General features: G+C 41.7%; 1 protein-coding gene across 1 annotated transcript; it reads left to right on the forward strand.

Annotated features, from left to right (window-relative positions):
* Positions 1-3,953: 3,953 nt before the first annotated feature.
* Positions 3,954-15,984, forward strand: DNTTIP2 (deoxynucleotidyltransferase terminal interacting protein 2). The gene is made up of 7 exons (XM_074961302.1): positions 3,954-4,064; positions 6,341-8,115; positions 10,130-10,265; positions 11,172-11,267; positions 11,879-12,043; positions 13,368-13,477; positions 15,267-15,984. Exons 1-7 carry the CDS (start codon positions 4,011-4,013, stop codon positions 15,358-15,360), a joined length of 2,430 nt encoding a protein of 809 aa, XP_074817403.1. The 5' UTR covers positions 3,954-4,010; the 3' UTR covers positions 15,361-15,984.
* The last annotated feature ends 399 nt before the right edge of the window (positions 15,985-16,383 follow it).

Here is a 16,383-nt window from a genome sequence, read left to right on the forward strand (position 1 = left end):
AAATTAAAATGTTTTTATCTATTTAACACCATTTATAAATGCTGGATGAAATGTGGGGTTTCGGGTAGAGGCTGACAACTTGCGACCCCCCCCCCCCATGTAATAACCTCACAACCCCCTGAGGGGCCTGGCCCCCAGTTTGAGAACCCCTGAAGTATGAGCTTGAGAACTCATGGGACAAATTTTTTGCCACAAGCCTAACCCATACTTCTGAACTAGTAATTTGCTAGCTCTTCATGTCCTGTACACGTCTTCTGCCTGACTGCTACACCCTCCTGCAACTCCTATCTAGTCGCTGCTAACCTCTTCTCCTTCCAACAGTGCTACCTGGTCTGCCAAATCGTCGGTGACACTGTAGACCAAGAGTATTGGAGTGTGAGCGCAGAATAGAACTCGGGTTATGTGTAGGGTTATTTCTAAATTTAATGCTAAAGGCAGGGGAATAACCAGCTCCCCCAGGGAGTCTAACTATTGTGCCAGGCTTAGAGGAGTGGAGAAGATGCTGTAAGGTGCAGATTACTGTACCTAGGCTACGTGCACCATAAGGGGACATCTGCCCTAGATATGCAGAACCCCACTCAGCTGCCCCCGGGTGTTCTAGTGCAGTGAGGAGACACTAGTGAGATCCTAGCACTACCTGCAGGATCTGAGGCTCGCTGTGGGGGGTTTCTGCTGGCTGTGCAGATGTACTGCAAGTCAATGCTCTTGCTATAACGTGGACACTTGGATAACATGGATTGGGCCAAAAAAAAATCTGATGAAGTTCAACAAGGACAAGTGCGGAGTCCTGTACTTAGGATGAAAGAATCCCATGCACCACTACAGGCTAGGGACCAACTGGCTAAGTAGCAGTTCTGCAGAAAAGGACCTGGGGATTACAGTGGATGAGAAGCTAGATATGAGTCAGCAGTGTGCCCTTATTGCCAAGAAAGCTAACAGCATATTGGGCTGCATTAGTAGGAGCATTCCCTTGATCTGTTGGCAAGTGGTTATTCCCCTCTATTTGGCACTGGTGAGGCCATATCTTGAGTATTGTATCCAGTTTTAGGCCCCTGCTACAGAAAGGATGTGGACAAATTGGAGACAGTCCAGTGGAGGGCAATGAAAAAGATGGGGGGCTGGGGCACATGACTTACAAGGAGAGGCTGAGGGAACTGGGCTTGTTTAGTCTGCAGAAGAGAGGGGGGGGGGATTTGATAGCAGCCTTCAACTACTTAAAGGTTTCAGAGTAACAGCCGTGTTAGTCTGTATTCGCAAAAAGAAAAGGAGTACTTGTGGCACCTTAGAGACTACCAAATTTATTTGAGCATAAGCTTTCGTGAGCTACAGCTCACTTCATCGGATGCATACTGTGGAAAGTGTAGAAGATCTTTTTATATACACACAAAGCATGAAAAAATACCTCCACCCACCCCACTCTCCTGCTGGTAATAGCTTATCTAAAGTGATCGCTCTCCTTACAATGTGTATGATAATCAAGTTGGGCCATTTCCAGCACAAATCCAGGTTTTCTCACTCCCCCCCCCCCCACACACACACACACAAACCCACTCTCCTGCTGGTAATAGCTTATCTAAAGTGTAGAAGCCCTCTACACCAACATTCCACACAAAGATAGACTACAAGCCGCCAAGAACACTATCCCCGATAATGTCACGGCTAACCTGGTGGCTGAACTTTGTGACTTTGTCCTTACCCATAACTATTTTACATTTGGGGACAATGTATACCTTCAGATCAGCGGCATGCTGTGGGTACCCGCATGGCCCCACAGTATGCCAACATTTTTATGGCTGACTTAGGGGATGAGAGCTGAGGAAGCGTTGTTCTAACGCCCCTACTCTACTTGCGCTATATTGATGACATCATCATCTGGACCCATGGAAAAGAAGCCCTTGAGGAATTCCACCATGATTTCAACAATTTCCATCCCACCATCAACCTCAGCCTGGTCCAGCCCAGACAAGAGATCCACTTCCTAGACACTACAGTGCTAATAAACGATGGTCACATAAACACCACCCTATACCGGAAACCTACTGACCGCTATTCCTACCTACATGCCTCCAGCTTTCACCCTGACCAAACCACACGATCCATCGTCTACAGCCAAGCTCTGCGATACAACCGCATTTGCTCCAACCCCTCAGACAGAGACAAACACCTACAAGATCTCTATCAAGCATTCTTACAACTACAATACCCACCTGCGGAAGTGAAGAAACAGACTGATAGAGCCAGAAGAGTTCCCAGAAGTCACCTACTACAGGACAGGCCTAACAAAGAAAATAACAGAACGCCACTAGCCGTCACCTTCAGCCCCAAACTAAAACCCCTCCAACGCATTATTAAGGATCTACAACCTATCCTGAAGGATGACCCAACACTCTCACAAATCTTGGGAGACAGGCCAGTCCTTGCCTACAGACAGCCCCCCAACCTGAAGCAAATACTCACCAGCAACCACATACCACACAACAGAACCACTAACCCAGGAACCTATCCTTGCAACAAAGCCCGTTGCCAACTGTGCCCACATATCTATTCAGGGGACACCATCACAGGGCCTAATAACATCAGCCACACTATCAGAGGCTCGTTCACCTGCACATCCACCAATGTGATATATGCCAGCAATGCCCCTCTGCCATGTACATTGGTCAAACTGGACAGTCTCTACGTAAAAGAATAAACGGACACAAATCAGATGTCAAGAATTATAACATTCATAAACCAGTCGGAGAACACTTCAATCTCTCTGGTCACGCGATTACAGACATGAAAGTTGTGATATTACAATAAAAAAACTTCAAATCCAGACTCCAGCGAGAAACTGTTGAATTGGAATTCATTTGCAAATTGGATACAATTAACTTAGGCTTGAATAGAGACTGGGAGTGGCTAAGTCGTTATGGAAGGTAACCTATTTCCCCTTGTTTTTTTCCTACCCCCCCCCCCCCCCAGACATTCTTGTTAAACCCTGGATTTGTGCTGGAAATGGCCCACCTTGATTATCATACACATTGTAAGGAGAGTGATCACTTTAGATAAACTATTACCAGCAGGAGAGTGGGGTGGGAGGAGGTATTTTTTCATGCTTTGTGTGTATATAAAAAGATCTTCTACACTTTCCACAGTATGCAGCCAATGAAGTGAGCTGTAGCTCACGAAAGCTTATGCTCAAATAAATTGGTTAGTCTCTAAGGTGCCACAAGTACTCCTTTTCTTTTTGCAACTACTTAAAGGGTGTTCCAAAGAGGATGGAGCTATGCTGTTCTCAGTGGTACCAGATGACAGACTAAGGAGCAATAGTCTCAAATTGTAGTGGGGGAGGTCTAGGTTGGATATTAGAAAAAACTAGCTCAGGAGGAGGGTGGTGAGACACTGGAATGGGTTACTTAGGGAGGTGGTGGACTCCCTAAACTCAAAGGTTGTTAAGGTCATGCTTGACAAAGCCCTGGCTGGGATGATTTAGTTGGGGATTGGTCCTGCTTTGCGCAGGGGGTTGGATAGATGACCTCCTGAGGTCCCTTCCAACCCTGATGTTCTATGATTCTGTGACAGCTGTTGACTGGGCTGAGTGGCCGTAGTCGACCCTGCAGGGGCCCAGTCCCCAGCCGTCAGGAACCACCTGTTGGGCTCCAAACATCTGGCGAGCGGCTGTGCAAACCGGAGCCACAGGCGCTGGCTGCTCGCGGCTCCCCTGCTCGGGCTTGTCCCAGCAGCCGGGGGCGCCAGAACCGTGCTGAAGGAGGCTGGGACGCTCTGTGCCAACAGGAGTCCCCCAGTGGGGGTTAAGGCCCCCGCACGGCCCCAGGCTCCGTGAAGACGGACCCGCCGTGACACCGAGTAGTCGGCAGAGGCGGGTCCGCGCCCCGGGTGTCCCCTCCTCGCCGGCCCCGGCCGCGGGGAGGCTGCTGTGCCCCGCCGGAGCTCTTTTCCCGGCGGCCCGGGCCGGAAGGCGGCGGGGCGCTGCGCTGCGCTGCGCACACAGCGGCACGCGGGGGAAGATGGTGGCCACGCGGCGAGCAGCGCGGCGCGGGCCCGAGCCCGCTGCGGCAGAGGTAGGAAGGAAGCGGGAGGCGCCCGCAAGCCCCGTGCCAGGGCCTGGCTGGTCTGCGCGCTCCGCGGGCCGGGCGCGTGCGCTGCCCAGGGCTCGGCCCAGCGTGTGGGGCCCCCGGCACGGGGGGAGGCTGCCGAGCGGCTCCCTTCGCCCTGCAGCGCGGGGCCTGCTCTACCCAAGGGGGATGCAGCCCGGCCCCGGGTGAGCGGCCTGGAGCCCCCGGGGGCCCCCGGCGAGGTGCGGGCTGTGCCACAGGGCCGGGTAGTGGTGCTAGGCCTGGCCAGCAGGCTAGGGGTGACCCGAGCCCAGATACCCCGGTGATGGGCCTGCTAGAAATGATTGACCGGGGCCTGGGTGGTCCCGGTGGGTGACAGCCACCCGGGCTGTTAGTCCCCCCCGTCCCGGCTCTTGGGTCTCCTGCAGGTGACGGTGGTGGCGGGTGCTTGCCTGCCTGCGTTGCTGAGGCGGGCTGGTCCCCTTCTCCAGCGGTTCGATTGCCTGCCGCCACGGGCTTGAAAGTGAAGTATGCAGCCGATGAAGTGAGCTGTAGCTCACGAAAGCTCATGCTCAAATAAATTGGTTAGTCTCTAAGGTGCTACAAGTACTCCTTTTCTTTCTGTGAATACAGACTAACATGGCTGCTACTCTGAAACCTGTGTATTAGTTGTAGCTTAAACTATGGCAGGGAACAGTTGAAAGGCTCCCTAAACAAGAGAGGTTTCAGAGTAGCAGCCGTGTTAGTCTGTATTCACAAAAAGAAAAGGAGTACTTGTGGCACCTTAGAGACTTACAAATTTATTTGAGCATAAGCTTTTGTGAGCTACAGCTTATGCGCAAATAAATTTGTTAGTCTCTAAGGTGCCACAAGTACTCCTTTTCCTTTTTGCTAAACATGAGAGAGATTTAATAATTGGACACACTTCTGCATTTCTTTTATCTTTTTTTTCTACAACGGCTTTCTCACTCTTTGGCTATTTAACTGATTGGGGGGCTTTTGGGGTACACTCTGTATGACAGATGCTGTTCAGAATAAAATGGCAGAGTATTGACAAATAGGAATCGCAGCGTGGGGGATTCTGTTAGATTCATTACCAGTTTTTACATAGCAGCAGTCGCTTGTGGTGCCTTTCATCATCCAGTGCTAGCCAGGAAGTTTTAAGTATTTCGATGCGATACAGACTTTGCAACGGTTATCCATGCTTTGGCACTGCAAGGCTAGACTGCTGAAGCATCGTTGCATAGATACCATTGCGTTAGGAGGGTTTAGGACTACTCTAGATAGTATAGTCTCCTTAACATAGTATATTCTGTCTGCCAGAAGGTTCCTGCTATTGCAGAATGCATTTGCCTGCCGTGGAACAAGCTTCAATGAATACATAACATTTGAACCCAAGTCTTTGTACTGACTTTTATTTATTAATACCAGTTCAAGGTGTTAGTAATCTTTGTAGCCATGAATGGTCTGGGTCAAAGCTCTTTGAAAGGCTGACTCTATACCTTATTGTGGGAATTACAATCCCCTCTGATGCTCTTGCTATCAGTTCCTAGGCTTAAACAGTTAGCAGCTAGGGATGGGTGTCTGAGTTAAGGAATTCCATGTTTGGAATCGGCTTCTTATGACAGCCTGCCAAACCCAGATTGAACTAGATTCAGAGCATTTTGTTTAGTTGATGTATTTTTTGGGTGTTTTTTGCTTATTCTTGCACAGAAGATAGAATTCCAGTTGGTGTGGGATCTGGTGTCCTAACAGTGATTTATACCACCTTTGTGGTCCTAGAGGACAGTCCATAGGGTTGTTCTGGCAGCTGGAGATTGCTGGACCTCAGGCCATTCTCAGCTGTTCAGTTACATAAATAAATCACAATTAACTCTGACAGATTTAATAAAGGACTGTGTGGAGGTATAAAGCAGAAAAAACAACAACAGGAAAATGAATTGCTGGACATAAAAGCATATCTGTGAGGCCTCCAACAGCACACATCTCAGGAAGTAGGATTCTGCCAGGAGGAAGCAATGTGGGCAAAGTGATGCTAGTTTGCAAAAGGAATAAGTGGGCAGATGAGTGATGAATAATGGAGCTTCTTCACCTGCAGGTTGTGGTACTAAACATTGCATAATGCAAATTGCATAATGTCATCACATTAACTTTCTCTAGACAGTTATTTTAAAAGTCAAAATGCTTGTGAATTTGAGGCCAGAATTACTCATATGACTCTTTTAAAAGTGTATTTTTCTGTGGAAATGTCTTGTTTGTTGTTAATCTTTTTATTTCTGTAGCTGGCATCTGCTGAAGTTAGTACTCCTGTTTCTGCAAAGATGTCCAGGAGAAGAACTAAAGGAAACTCTCAGCCAGAAATCATTCATGAATCTCAGGATGAGGGGTTGGAAGATGCTGAAACAAAATCAGATCTTGGTGATCCCTCTGAGGCACAAACAACTAAGAACAGAGATAAAAATGTGCATTCAGCAAAATCATGTGTTGAGCCACAGGCTGATGGAGATGAAGCAGAATCAAATTACTCTGCCGTGTCCGAACTTGAGACACCTTTATTCATAAGGATAACAAGGAGAAGACAAATCACAATTCCTTATCAACCAGATTCACCAGCCAAAAATAGGCCTAGCAAGGCAGCTCTTCTAAGTGAATTAAGTAAATCTCAAGATGAAGATGTCTCTGAAGCTGAGTCATGTTCTTCAACTGTATCTGGCGTCTGTACAACTAGTGCTACAAGAACTACGAGAAGCAGGAAATGCAAAGCTAAACTCCACCCAGATCCAGTTTGTGAAGCCCAAGCTGAAGAGGTTTCTGATGCAGAGTCATGGTGCTCGGGTCTTTGTGTGGAGCCAACTGTAACTACCAAAAGAATAACTAGGAGTATGCTAATGAAAGCGCAAGCAGAAACCATTAGACAAACTGAGAAAAAAGTTAGTGAAGTTGTGCTGGAAGATGAGACGTTAACTGAGGACAGAATTAAATCCCAACCAGTAGACATATCTGACTGTGAACGTGTCACAAAATCTGATTCTGATACAGAGCAAGCTTCCTCTCTTTCATCTAATAGATACGTCACTCAGAGTAATAAACAACCCAGCCCTTGCAAGACCCAATGCCAGACTGAATCTGCCAATACAAACCCAAGTGATGACCCAAAACAAGTTTTAATTGATTCAACACCCAGCAGTCCTAAAGAAACAGGAAAAAGTTGTACCATAGAATCTCCTAAAAAAGAAACAATAAAGGAGACACACTTTGAAACTGTAGATAACTCAGAGGAAATGTTAGAAAAGGAGAGAGACATAACTGGAAAAGAATCACAGTTGAAAAGTGCTTCCCTTTTTCTATCTGACCATGAGAGCCTTGATGAGTCCTTTAAGTCCCAAAGGCAGACAACCCCAAGTAAAAGCAAAATAATTCCAGAACACCAAAAAGCAGATATTGGGGAGGCTACACAGAGATCTTTCACCCATGCAGATGAATTAATGGTAGCAGACAAGCCAACTAGCACAACAAGCAGCCCACAAAAGGGCATATACCTATCACCAGTTGGTGGTGACAGTGATGGTGACTGCAAAATGTCTATCAATGTAGACAATGGTGAAAGTCAAGCAGAACTAGTTACTAAATCCTCCCCACATGTAACCAAAAGATCATGTAATAAAAAGGAATCTGCTGTGTTGCTCCTGAGCAGTGGTGAGTGTGATGAAACGGAAAACAGTGATGTGGAAGAAGTGAGTGATGTAGGAGAAAATCTGTATTGTACAGAGACCAGAAATCAGAAGTCATCCTTGAACAAATCTTTAGAAAATGACTCATCACATGGAGAACTGTTTGTAATTGACACAGAACCTGGTTTGGACGGCAACAAAAAGTATTACCTAGAACAGGAAGATAGAAGGAGCGATGCAGAAAGTAAGGATGAAGATAGGAGCGATGCAGAAAGTAAGGATGAAGAAAGTGAAAGAGATGAGTCTTCCAGATCTGAAGATAATGAGGAGGAGTTCATAGATGAGGATGAACATGCATATTTATTGAAAAAGAAAAAGCCTAATATGTAAGTGTTTTTACAGATAACTTAAGCAGCCACATACAATTCTAACAGGCATCTTGTTAGTATACTAATGAGAGAGTTCTTGTGATATAATCAATGTGTGACACTGGAGTTGCTTGAACTCCAAAGTGGAATTATAGCTCCACAGTTCAACAAGTCTTTCTGTTATGCATACATCCAGACACAGGTCTGTGACATGCAGAGGTTCCGCCAGTGTGGCTGTCCTTTAAGGACCCTTTAGTGGTGTTTCCCTCGTCCAGCTGATACCAGTTGTTGTATTTTTAAAAAAATCTTTTTATCACCACCTGAGGCTCTTTCTTTCCAGCTGTAGTGGTACCTTTCCTCACCACAGGAGTGGCTCTCCCCACCCTCTCCAATATCTATTTTTGTTGGCTGAATCTCATAAAAATTCATAGTTTCAGCATTCCTATGAATTACAGAGCTCTTTAGATGGAGTGCAGTGTTCTTAATACTGAAAACACTGTCATTTAATCATCTTAAGTAGTTTTTGAAATAAAATGTACAAAACTGGGAAGTTGAAAAAACAAACCTCATTCCTTGTTTTTTCTTTAAGGTAGGTAAATAAAGACAAAGGTTTTTAAAACTTAAATGAAAGTGAGGAACAGAAATGCATGGCACTGTCCAAGCTGATAATGGGTATTTGTGAACCCTGCCTATTTCAGTTCATTTGATGAAATAGTTCGCTATCTTGCTAAGGTAGCCACACATGCAAACAGATCACAGCCTTTTATCATTCCAAGCATTTGTAAAAATTGCTTTAAAATAAAGCTTATTAAGCACCAGACCTGAGCCTAGAACCCAGGTGGTTCCATATCAAAGCCTAACTAATTTGCCATTGAACCTCTCTGTTCCTTGGTTCCCACATATTAAAAAACCCTGCTTTGCATAGACAATGCTTTTATTTGTAGATCACAAATACTTTCCCAAAGGTACATGTGCCCTAAGTAGAGAGATTTAACTGTCCCTGAGTTTGATATTAATAAATATAATGAGACTTTTAAAGCCACTTGACTAAATTTAGGGTGTTTTGTTTATTTAAGCACCCAAAATTTCACAAAACCCAGTAGTAAAACACTTTTTAAAATATTTTATAATTCAAGTGAAAATGTTTGTTTAGTTTACACATCCCCCTGCAGCTTTTGCAACCCAAACTTTGCCTATTTAGGCTAGGCTGAAACTGACTAGCCTGGGTTTGTTGTGTTAATTGCATACACAGTTCATTGTTTTCTTAACATTTTATAGCTTTCATTAAATCTTTTCAACAGAAAACATGCCTCTCAAATTGACCATCAAACATATTTTATGAATTAGTTAATTGAATTGCCAGTATGCAGTAATGGGACAAATGGTGCAATGTGTACTACATTTTCAAAATTTAGTTTCTAATAATATAAAGTATTATTAGGAATACAGGCAAGGGCATTAGAAATCTCAGTGTATGTCTGATGGTAGCAAACACACAGACACTAGTGTTCAAGAATCTAATATGTTTCTACCTCCAACTTGTTCTTCTGCTTTTACTTGTTCTTGTTGCTTCTTGCTCTTCTGTTAACAAATTACAAAATGTATAAAAGATAGGCAGTGACCTTGAATTTTTCATTTTGAAAGTCAAAACACATTAAAAAGGAATATTTTGATAACATAGATAGGAATGTCCAAGATAGGGATGTACCTACCAAGTCAGGGAAGGCTTTGTGGAAGTGATTCCCCTGTAGTTCTCTCCAACAAACTTTTATTGATAAATGTTATGCTTTATGCCAAGTGGAAGTACAGTATGATTTGCTATACCTATCCACTTCCATTTTTAGTTGTGTAACCTCATTTCCTTGGAGCATTGCAATCTAGAAACCCCCTTATGACAGCTATTTGATATGCACCAGGAGTACAGAGAAGAAGGATTTTCTCTCAATCCTATCTTTTTTCAGAGGGTACACTGGAAGATCACTATAAACTTGTTAATATTACTGTAATGATTAACGAACCATTTCTCTTTCAGTTTACATCTATCAAGCAGCATAGATCCTGGTCTAAATATCAAGAGTCTTGGAGGCTTATATATTAGCTTTGATGCAGGAAAACAAAAAGCTGGCTCAAGTGCAATAAAACAATTAAAGGGGGAAAAGAAAGAAGAGGTAACGTGAATCTAAGATTATAATTTTACACAGATGTCTGGGATTCAAAGATGCTAAAATTAATCCAATTGTGACATTTATTTAAAAAGAAAAGCCTTGCTAGTAGAGTTTGGAGGAAAGAGAAATTCTTCATGGCCAAAGCATTTATTTAAATTTGTTTTTATGATAGAAATTAAATTTATATGGCATGTAAGAGTCTATATAGAGCCCTCAGTGCATTGTAAATACTGCGGATTATCCTACAGAATAGGAGGAAGTCCAGTCCAATACTGGACTACCTCAATACATGCCAGGTATTTATCTAGAGATTATATTTCATTAATTGAGTTTCTGCTACACTGCATCATTGCAGTTCTAGATAATAATTCCGATGCTGTCAGTTGTAAACGAGAGAGTCTGAGACAGTTACACCCTCAGCAGGAACTAAAACTTGGTGCAAAACAGCACAGCAAAATTAGGTCTGCTCACAATGCTTAATATGAGAACTGCTGAGTTGAAGGGACTTTGACCGCTCCATAGCTGTTTGGGATGGGGTTTTAGGCTGACTGTCAGTGGGATGACAGGCATGCATTGCTTTCCAGCAAAGTTATTTTCTTAGACAGTCCCATCCCTAATGGGCTCATTTACTCTGGCAGCAGGGTCTGCTAGCTCACTTCTTCCAGCGCCAGCCTTCTGCACTTTGTAGCTGGCCAACCCTGTGCTCTCTTTGGTATTAAGAACTCCCACTTCCTCCATCATAGGGCAGGGAATCTTGTCTCACTTCGCAACCATTTTATTGAGATGATGCTTACTTATGATTCCCTATCATTTCTCTGCTATCTTATTTGTGTAACCAAATGTGTAATACAATTCAGATCAGTCTCATCAGCAGCATGATTTAAACAATAACTTAATGATCTCATCTAGCTCTTGCAGAAGAGTATAATAACTCCAGATTTTGAAAAAAAGGACTGTGTTCCACCATTCAGGGAGTCAACCCATCAGATAAAGAAACAGCGCAAGGTAAGTGGATAGCCTCTGACTGTTGCAGAATGGTAACATCTGGCACTACTAAACCAGAATTAGTCTGCTTTTAACCTCTGTTATATGAAAATGTAGAGGTGACATACATGCGTAGCCTTCTTAAGTATATTGATTTATGAACTACAAATTCATATCAGCATTGAACAGTAATGTGAGATTCAGCCTTCTGGAAATGTTGAGACTGTAGTACAAAGACTGAAAGGGCAAATTCTGATCCCAGTGCTTGGCCTGAGGAGAATCCTTGTCCCAGTTGCAGAGTTGATTAAATTGGCATGTTTTGAAAAGGTCTGGGGCTTCCTTGACATCTTCTTTCCCTATATTTTTATAAGAATATCTTTGCTTACCTGGTGACGTCTGCATAGTTTGTTGTTTTGTTCTTTACAATGTTTGGGAAACATAGATCAGGTCCTTGGGAGGCACCAGTTGCTAAGGTTGGTTAATGCTGATCTGTAAAATCAGACTGTAAATATACTCTTTTATTCTCTGAAATATACTCTTTTATTTTAAACGTAGCAAGCCTTTCCTTTTCCTTCCTCTCCACCACAAAAGCTCTTCAGTGCAGTTTTATTGTTCTTTATATTGTGTCATAGGCAGAGCGAGAGAAAACAACAGGTGATGGCTGGTTTGGTATGAAAGCTCCAGAAATGACAAATGAATTGAAAAATGATCTAAAGGCTCTGAAGATGAGGGCTTCCATGGACCCCAAACATTTTTACAAGAAGAATGATAGAGATGGTCTGCCCAAATACTTTCAGGTGAGGAACCAGGAAAAATAAAGAGATCCCGTTACTACTTTTATAGTCCAGAACAGTTATGCTTATTTCCTATCTAGTTATTTTTAGACATCCATTTGTCCAAACTCACTTTTACAATTATGTGCACATACTATGAAATTATGTTGTTTTCCATTTACTTACAATTTTTGACCTTGATTACAGTCTACAAGTGGGATTTTGTTGCAACCAACTATTTAGTCTTATCTGTGTCCTTCTATATATGCCCGTGTTCTGTATTGGTTTTTTTGCTTGCTGACTTGGAACTGATTTCACAGGATGGAAATACATCCCTTTGTTTTCAAAATCTGTTTTCACGCCACACAATGATAATAAATTTGAATCTAACCTTTCAGATTTTGCAGGTCTTCTCCAGTATATCAGTCTTTTTTTTACAAGTCTATAATAATAATTAATTCTCTTATTAGTCAAGATTCTCCTCTGTGGACTGGCTCCATTGATCCACTGAAATTCCTGTTACTGTAGCTATTGCAGCTTAATGTATTTTGTGGTATGACAGTAATTGGAAACTGGTGCAACTTGCAGGAAATCTGGAGGAGTTGTTTATATTTTTAGTTAGGTTCTTAGTCCTTCTTTGCCTCTAGCTATTTGGTATATTCAGCACACATTTACAAATATTCGTTTTTCTCAAAATATTGGTGGCTTGCTTTCAAGGCTGAGCATTGTTATATGCTATTGTAAGTTTCCTGTCATGATAGTATCTGGATGCATTCTATTTAATTAAGATCAAGATACACATTTTACCACACTAGGAAATACATGCTCCATGGGCCTCCCTTCACCCCATGGTGACCAAACCAACTGCTGTGAAAGATCAGAACTCAGAAGTGTCAGCCATGAATCAATGGGAGTTGAAGTGGGCTCAACATTTTTCATGGTAGGGCCCTTAAATCCTGTACTGGGTTAAAAGGTAATAGTAATTGCTGAGCAAAAACTTTGTAGTGATAAAGGACAAGACCTGTGAAAGATTTAATTGCCCCTCCCTCAGGTAATCAAAAATATAATCCTATATAAATTTCGAGAGCTAGGTTGTGATTATCATGGTGTACCAGTTCCTGATGTTCAGAACTGCACTGTTTTCACATGCTATTCTTTGTATTAAACATGAGGGGAAAATGGTGATTATGCATACAAAACACTGCTTGTTTCTTTTGGCACTTTGCATTACAGCTTTTCATGATTCCTCCCATTTTTCTCTTCAAACACCTGGGATTTGTCATTAAAAACAAACAAAAACCTTGATATTATGTTGCAGGAAGGCTCATTTTAAATTTTCTTTTCCGAGGTTGGAACTGTGGTTGACACTCCAATAGACTTTTACCATGCTCGAATCCCCAAGAAACAAAGGAAGAGAACCATTGTTGAAGAGCTGCTTGCAGATACTGAGTTTAGGAGGTATTTAAAAATAAGCTTCTTTATAACTGTAATATTAGCAGTATGATCCATATGAGACAGGAATGTATTGCAATTTTGATTAATTTATTTTTTCCTTTCAGTTAACTTGGGTTTTTTTTTTTTTAATTTTTTTATTAAATATAAGAAGTAATTCATTAGAGCCAGCTTAGTGCCACCACAAGACACTTCCATTCCAGAGTTCAGAGTAGCAGGAGTTGATCAATTCATGCTTCACTGAATTAGATAAGTATATTGGAAGCAGTATGCACTATATAAAAATTGTCAGTTATCTAATGGACTATAGGAAGTGAGTTGGTGGTCTCGGTTTAGTTCCATAATGGAGACAGAAGTCCACGCAAGTGGCAGCCTTACCACAGAGCCTATTGAACTGGGCCTGACCAGCTCCTCTTTTCTGGAAGTGACTTTTGCAGAATAGGATTCAGGCATGTTGATGGGGAAATGAAAGTGAACCTTCTCTGCTGCTACCTGGGCTGTACCTATGCATATAGATGGGATTTCAATTTACAGGGTTGTCAGTTTGGCACCTTTGTGATGATCAAATTTATCTGAATTTTTTTTTTTAAGAATGATTTAATGAGTTAATATTTGATCATCTATAATTCTTGGGGTGGATTGGCAACCTAAACCATTTTGGATATTGGTCTGTTAACATAATACCCTGCTGCAGTTTCTCATCTTTTCATATAAATGACACATTTTTTGGTGTGTGTGCACATGCAAGAGAAACATGGCTGTGATACCAGGAGTTGATTGCAGGTCAGGATTTTAAATGTATTGGAAGCGTAGGGTATGGAAACTTCCATAGCTATTTCCTACCAGTATGATTAGCTTTAGCCAATACTCTTTCATAGGCATTGATTAATTCAAAAATATTTATTAAAAGCAATGTTTAAAGATGAATTGCTGACAAATCCTGACATTTTTAGTGTTTGTGAGTAATTAATAAAGTAACTGAATAAAGCACTTAAGTGTTACAACTGTTTGTCAAGTTTCCTGTTGGCAAGCAGCAGCCTCAGCAAGCACTAAAATGGTGACATTGTTCACGCTGCTAATTGATGCAGGAACAAGAGAATCTGCCCTGGGAAAACAGCTAAACATGTCTTCACTCTGTATGTATTGTTTAATATTAATCTTAGTCTTCTCTCAAATCTGCAGTAGAATAAGACTGACTGTTAATATCAGAGCACACTGAGAGCCTAACATAACATTCAACATAAACTGCTGACAACATTAATAGTATTGGCATCACAGCTCTTGCTGAGCCTGGGCATTGTTAACAGATAGACAGCCATTTAGCAAGCCATAAAACATGTTAGAAGTCTAATTGTGTGCATGATGTAAAAATCCATTGCTCCAGGTAAGAGCTGCTAATGCAAAAATGCTTGGGTGTTTTTACAATTTGCATTTCACTTAATTATTGCTTTTTTACTCAGGGGAGCTTGCCTGTAAAAAGACTAAAATGTTTCATTTATGTTGTGTGATGCAGGAGTCCTTTTCCCCTAAGTTTGATGGTGATAATTCTACCAGCAATATTTCAAAAAGGATTGCAAATATTTGCAATCATCACATCAGCATTACCAGTGTCATTTCTCCTTTACTAGTGATACACTTATCAAACTAAAGAAGTTTGAAACAGAAAACACAAGACAAAACTTACTCTGGCAAAATATTTATTTTGTATCTAGGATTTTTGTAGATTACACTCATCTTTTTACTTGCTGATTTGACATATTTAATAAAAGTAAATTGACTTTTTGTTGTTGTTCAGATACAATAAAAGGAAGTACCAGGAGATCATGACTGAAAAGGCAGCTCTTGCAGCAGGCAAGAAGAATCGGAAGAAGAAGAAATTTCACAAATAAGCCTGGGAGAAAATAACAAGATGAAACTTTTTTTGTTTTTAATTATAAAATTGTTTACAGAACATTTTGGTGATTGGTTTAAGATTGAAGATGTCGTACTGACTGAGTTAGGGCAGGGCTGGCCCTGTTTTTGCAGTAGCATTTTGACAGGGGAGAATGAGATTTGAGAAATGCAATGGGATTTTGTTCTGTGGACTGGTATAGATATGCAAGAGACAGCATGATTCATTCTTCGTAGAAAAAGGAAAAACCAGACATCCTGTACAAATAAATAGTAGATGGAAATGGTCACGTGAAAGAGCTGGGATTAAAATACAACCTTTTTTTTTAATGGAAAAACCTTTATTAAAAACTGCAATCCTCGGTTTTTTAGTTTTGTGAGAAACTAGAAAACCTGCAGGCACCTGTCACTAAAGACTCATAGTTACTGACGGAGTTTATAAAAACACATGTATTCAACCTACAGTAATCAGTGACTTTTTTTAAAATCTCATTGAGCAGCGATTCAGATTCTGAGCAATGATGCTTCAAAATCATAAACTTACACCTGGTAAAAATAACATTCTGTTATGTGTCATACAGGAAAAATAAATTGTCCACAAATGGAGATGAGTTTTAACTCTGATAAAGCCTCCTGAAATCTGTCATCTTGAAGTGGATGTTCATATACTATATTGGTCTAATTTAATGTTAACTTAAAGGGTAAAAATGTAGATTTCAAGGGATACTGCCAAATGTAAGGCATCATCACTTTTGCCTACTTCTTGGTCTCTGTAGAGTCTAGCCCTTATTTACATAATTTATGAAGCACAGTTTCTGTTGAAAGGAGCTTACATTTAATCTTTCTCTTGTTACATTGCTTAATTAAGTTAGTTGTTCCTTATCCATTGCCTCAGTAAGAGTTGTTGCTGGGCTATTCTTTAGCAGCGGTTAATGAGAAATGACTTGTCCATGGATATGACTCTTGCATGCTATTTTAAAAGTAATTCTCGTTCGGCTTGATCTCTGGTGGTGGAGTTTTCC

The sequence above is a fragment of the Natator depressus genome, chromosome 8, assembly GCF_965152275.1.
Source record: "Natator depressus isolate rNatDep1 chromosome 8, rNatDep2.hap1, whole genome shotgun sequence".
NCBI lineage: Eukaryota > Metazoa > Chordata > Testudines > Cheloniidae > Natator > Natator depressus.

Coding starts and splice junctions, on each gene's coding strand:
- DNTTIP2 (XM_074961302.1), top strand. CDS start 4,011: ATGGTGGCCACGCGGCGAGCAGCGCGGCGCGGGCCCGAGCCCGCTGCG. Junction 8,116..10,129: donor AAAAAGAAAAAGCCTAATAT/GTAAGTGTTTTT, acceptor TTTCTCTTTCAG/TTTACATCTATCAAGCAGCA. Junction 12,044..13,367: donor GTCTGCCCAAATACTTTCAG/GTGAGGAACCAG, acceptor TTCTTTTCCGAG/GTTGGAACTGTGGTTGACAC.